The sequence below is a fragment of the Monopterus albus genome, unplaced genomic scaffold, assembly GCF_001952655.1.
Source record: "Monopterus albus unplaced genomic scaffold, M_albus_1.0 scaffold111.1, whole genome shotgun sequence".
NCBI lineage: Eukaryota > Metazoa > Chordata > Actinopteri > Synbranchiformes > Synbranchidae > Monopterus > Monopterus albus.
This window is the reverse complement of record NW_018127991.1, coordinates 1,865,599-1,870,990: the sequence shown is the minus strand read 5'-3', so window position 1 is coordinate 1,870,990 and position 5,392 is coordinate 1,865,599. Positions and strand designations below refer to the sequence as shown.

At 38.7% G+C, this 5,392-nt stretch overlaps 1 protein-coding gene across 1 annotated transcript in view; it reads left to right on the top strand.

Annotated features, from left to right (window-relative positions):
• Positions 1 to 3,928: 3,928 nt before the first annotated feature.
• The window catches only part of LOC109966444 (uncharacterized), an 8,392-nt gene continuing 6,928 nt past the window's right edge, over positions 3,929 to 5,392 (top strand). Inside the window, exons 1-5 of the mRNA XM_020611274.1 lie at positions 3,929 to 4,322; positions 4,454 to 4,584; positions 4,684 to 4,820; positions 4,911 to 5,004; positions 5,136 to 5,268. Of these exons, the coding sequence (XP_020466930.1) occupies positions 4,136 to 4,322; positions 4,454 to 4,584; positions 4,684 to 4,820; positions 4,911 to 5,004; positions 5,136 to 5,268 (682 nt within the window). The 5' untranslated portion in view covers positions 3,929 to 4,135. The remainder of the gene's footprint in view (positions 4,323 to 4,453; positions 4,585 to 4,683; positions 4,821 to 4,910; positions 5,005 to 5,135; positions 5,269 to 5,392) is intronic.

Here is a 5,392-nt window from a genome sequence, read left to right as displayed (position 1 = left end):
CAGCTGCTATCAGAGTGCCAAGGTGTAATGAGTGCAGTATACCCTGCGAGAGAAATTCCTGCCTAAATACAGGGGTTAGACAAAACTACAGTTAAGCTACATCAGACACATGGACTACGTACAGTGCATACTGTAACACCAGGCGCACTGCAATGATATAGTGTACATGCTGCTTGTGGATCAAAAGATAGAGCTCATCGGCATAGCCACAGAGATTCAGCCTCACACCATCAGTGGACTGTGAAGGAGAAAACAGTTACAATACTCGAGCCCTTTCAAGAGTAACATGCTGTGTACCAAGATGAGGCATCCGTTTCCTTAGTGATTCCACTCTTTCAGGTCATCAGAAATACACTAACTGAACTTTTGACAAAGGAGCTCTGTAAGACACCCGTATGCTAGTACCTGTTTTTCAGAGTCTTCCTGAAGAATGTTTCCAACTAGTCCTTGACCCACCCACATACAACATGCCTACTTTAAAGTCACTCTACACCCCAGATTTAAAAAGTATGCCAGTAGAAATGCTGAGGAAGCCAGCTTTTTGCTGCAGTGGTGTCAGAAGTTAAGTAGTGTTTTGGGCAGGAAGTAGATGCACAGTCACTGGCAAGCAACACTGTGATTTCATAGCGGTAGACAAAGAAGGCACATTATCCAGCACTGGCATGAGTGGCAATCAAATATTTGCCCTGACCAGCATACGAATCCATCTTCAGAACAGCTCTTTATTGCAGCAGGAGATATTATAGCTCCACATCACTTCGGCCTTCTACAGCAGCTGCTTTTCACAAATGACAATTTAGTGAAATTTGAATGAGATGTAAAATGTGTGCTCCTTCTGTAGATATGGATCTGCTTGTATTATAGATGCTGAGATGTTTATTGTGTCATCATTCAAACTGTGAAATGTGTGCACAATGATGCCATGCATGTATAAAAAGCATCTGAAACCACAGTCAGACCTGGAAGTCATAGTTAGATGTTTTACTTCAGTGTTCAGATTCACCTAGTTTGGATATTTTATCTTTATTATAGTGCAGCTAAACCTAGAAACTATTTAATACTTTTAAAAAATACATTCTGTACATAACAAACAAGGATGTCACAATTTGATCTCTCTCTGTCCTATGTTTTCCCAGCCATTTTAGACCCAGACCTTTTTTTTAAATTTACTTTCCCACTTTTACAACCTGCTGTGACCAGCTCCACCCATACTCACCTGCTTCCTGTCTTAATTGTTCACTCAGCATATAAGCCAGCAGCCTGTATTCATTCCCTGCCAGATTGTCCACATACAAGTGGCTGAAAGTAGAATGTTATTCAATTCCTCTTGATCTTGGATATTTCCCACCGATTTTACAGTATGTTGGTTCAACCAAAGAATAATCACAGCCAAGTGTTCCGCGGTGCGCCACAAGAGATCCCTTCTTCCAGTGGCCTTTAATCTGTACAGCTCCTCCCCCTTTAACCAGGGAGGGTCTGCCACTTAAATGGGACTGGGACTAAATCGGACAATCATGCCTTTATCTCATGTTATTCATGAAAAACTTTGTAATGTCCAATGCCAACATCAATGTATAAAAGTAAGCATTTGTAAAATAATTAAATAAAAACAAATATTGTTGCATATAATATTTAAAAAAGATTACAGTTCTTTTTTTCGGAATTCTCTGACAGGCCTTAAAAAAATGTACTGATTTGAACTGATGTGTTTGCATTTATTCAGTATATCTTCAACAATATAGAAGTGTTCATTTATAAGTGTACTAACTAGAGTTTATGAAACAAAAACTGAAGTATAGTATTTTAATGCTTTCATCTGAGACTAGAAATTACATTTGATATTAAAATTTGACATTATTGGGTTTGATACTGTTCATAGATGATAACATGAGTGATATTTAAGACCCATTATGCCAAATCCTGATTTATTTCTAACCATTAAAAACCTACTCCCCTGACTTTCATTATTACCAATCAAGTGTTGTTCTGATCTTGTCTACCCAACTAGGCTAGGATTAACACATTTTACTGAGCAAACACTTATCATGAACATAGTGCTGTCAAATAACACACAAATTAATCTGAACTCCTGTCAACTTATGATGCATGGTGTGTAGTTCATCTCCCCGACTGGACGATCGAACTGTGCTACCATTTCACATTATGTTATGATGGTTTGACTACATTCTTTTGCTTTGGTTTTGGGGGTGCCAGCCAGGTCTCTCCTGTCCTTCTGCAGTGCACAAGGGAAATTGTCACTTCTCACAAATGCAAAAACTAAAAATACATTACAGAGACAGAAGAAGAAAACTAATCATTTTGCTTTTTCTATTTGAAGTGGAATTGGAAATGATCAGTTTCAGTTCGATTTAAGTCTGTTGAAGCATGTTTTGTGTCTTCTCTCCAAAATGGTACTTTTTTTTTCACGTTCAGAAGGACTGTGAAAATTGCAATACATACAATATGCAATAATTACCGAATTAGAAAACAGCTTATGTAGCATATTCCTTTTTGTTGGAACAATATGAATAGTTGTGTTCGTGTGGTTGTGTGTATATGTGTGTGAGTGTGATTGCCTCGCTCTTCATCTCCTCCTCACCATCACCAGCACTATCTGCCAACCACTTCAGCTGTAATCACCCTCACAATAAACTATTCAGGAAGCCCTGAAATCCAGCTCTTCTACACATCCTCAACCCTGTTGTTATCCCTTTAAAGCGCACGCCCCCTCCACCAGCTATCACCCACGCTTTCCGCCCCCCAAAACTCTCCAGTGCAACTAAAGAACCTCTTTAAAATTATCACATCTACTATAAGCCCCACCGCCACCCCTCAGTCCCCTCCCCTCACTCCTCAGTGCATCCCCAGACTGAAAAACTTAAAACTATTGTTCGTTTTAAAATTTGAAGAGTGCTGCTTCACTTTGACCGTGATGTATCGCCATGCTCACCCCCACAGAGCCAGCTTAATGTGCACTTAGTACACAGCAAAAATTGGAGAGTTAAAATTTGGGTGTTGTTAGGTATTTTTAGTCAGATAGAAATTAGATAGATACTTTATGTATTAGAAATGTTTAGTGGAGATAGGATGTCTAGTTAGACTGTTAAATGCTTAGTCATGCTTATGAGTTTCTACAGGGTACATCTGGTCAAGAATAACTAGGGAGAAGAGTTGATGACTGTCAGCAGACAGGGTGTTTAATATTATTATTATGACGTGTAGAACTGTAGCCTTAGCCATAATATGTTCTTATGTTTAAGACACGACATGTTAGTGAGAATGTTTTTAGTTACACACCACTTAATCAACAGACACACACACACATTGATTTGCTTCATGTTTTGACTACTGCTATGACCAGCTGCAAAGCTGGCAACAGAGACGTCTCGGTTGACGTTTCTGTGTAGTATGGGACTAGCCCAACCGAGGGGATATAATGTATAGTGCTAGTGCTCATGTACATGGTCCCTAGTTAGAACACAATACTTGCGCAACAACGCAAACAGAAATTATTTGTTTAGGTATGTTTAAGTGTGAGTGCTGGTCAAGTTAAATGCTAATGTACATTGTGGAACTTTCTTGCATTTCCCAGTTAAAATGCTGATCCAGGTCAGTTACAAGGAACGGCAAAAATATGTAAAGGTGGATGATGATGAAGGAAGATTGGACTTTCTGCAGTTCCATAAAAAAGGTTTGTTTTTCACTTTTTTATTCAAATGATTGTTCTACAAGCTTCAGTTTGTAGTTTCATAGTACATTAGCATTTGTCAAGTGATTAAATCCTTAAGTATTTCCTTAAAATGAGCCACATCTCACTTCTTTGTGCCTATTAGTAGTTGAGATGTAAAACATATGTCTGTTAGGATCCAGGGGCTGGCTCTGCAAGCCTCCCTCTCTCATGTTCTCTTGCTTACATGTCAGTCGTGTAATGAGTGAAATCTAAGTCATGCCACATGTCAAGTTCAAGGTGTGTTAAGTTAAGCAAAGTTCTGTATTTATGTTATGTCTCTGTGACATAGTTCCCTATCTCTTGTTCCCTCCATAGTTCACAAGTTCTCTGGCTCTACTGCCCCTAGCTCCACACCACAGCTTCTCCCACAGCCCCTGGTTTATCAATGTCATTCCATGCAAAGCAATGAAGGGTGTTTACTTAAAAATCACTTTCGGATTTATTTTATTTTTTCCAGTCATTGAAAGGTTTTGCCTGCCACCAGATGCAGAAGTTATATACAAAGATTCAACAGGGACTGAAGTTGATGGAGACATTTTCAGTGATGTAGTAAAACAAGGCAATGTGGTGTTGACTGTTTTTTCAAATGATGGTAAGTTGTATTCAAATGTAAAAAAAAATGGTAAAAACTATTTTGTTCTTCTGTTCTTTTCTGACAGTTTTGTGCTGATAACTAAAATGTGTGTACTCTTTCAATATTTTCTGTTCCATTACAATTTTCAGACGCGTTGTCAGACATGACTCAGACATCTGAATCAAGTTACAGCTCAGGTGCCTCAACTGTAATCCTAGATGAGATCCTGAACAAACGACAAAGATTTGACACAACGTCTGATGCGATGTTTGCAAAACAGGTCAAAACAAAGCTTATTTATACTGTGCCTCTTAAACAACATTCTGGTTCAGTCTGCAGAAATTTATGAATGTTCTCTTATGCTTTTATTTTCTGTTAGTTGGTTGAGGGTGTGCTAAAGTCTAAGTCTGGTGGTGAAGAGGTACTACAGCAGTATCAAGCAAAGGAAACCCTTAAAGATCCCACAAGAAGACAAATGGTTAACATACTGGTGGCTCACATGATCGATACACATGGGTATTTGTCTTGCTGTTTGTTTTAATTTGGCAGTAAATGACTATATGGCCATTGTATATATGAGATTACTAATTTGATATCTCCTGTCAGCAACCTTCCTACTAAAGCTATCCGAGAACAGTATGCTCTTGGGATAGTAACGCTGTTTCCTTCCCTCAAGGATCCATATTCCAAAAAAGGCTATGTAAGTGTTACTGTTATAATTTGCATGGTACTTTCATGTCATACTTGCATGTTATGACACTTTAATTGTTTGTAAGACATTATCATGTTGGGGGGATAATAAGCCTAAAAAAAATCCTAATTTAATTTCAGGAACACTTCTACGATGCCACAAGTAACACAGGATACATCGCCTGGCGTCTAAAAACAGTCCAGAGGAAGTCTCGTCAAAGCTCTACTTTGCCACCAAACAGTTCTGAGAAAGTCCTCTATAGTTCTAAAGGAGGTCTGGAATGCCAGAGGGCTATTAATTTAGAAGGGCAACTTGATGAGGACGCTTACCAAGAGGCCATTTCTTTGCTTAACCATACCACAGACAAGTCTCTGATCTTACAAAAGATGAGGGAGAC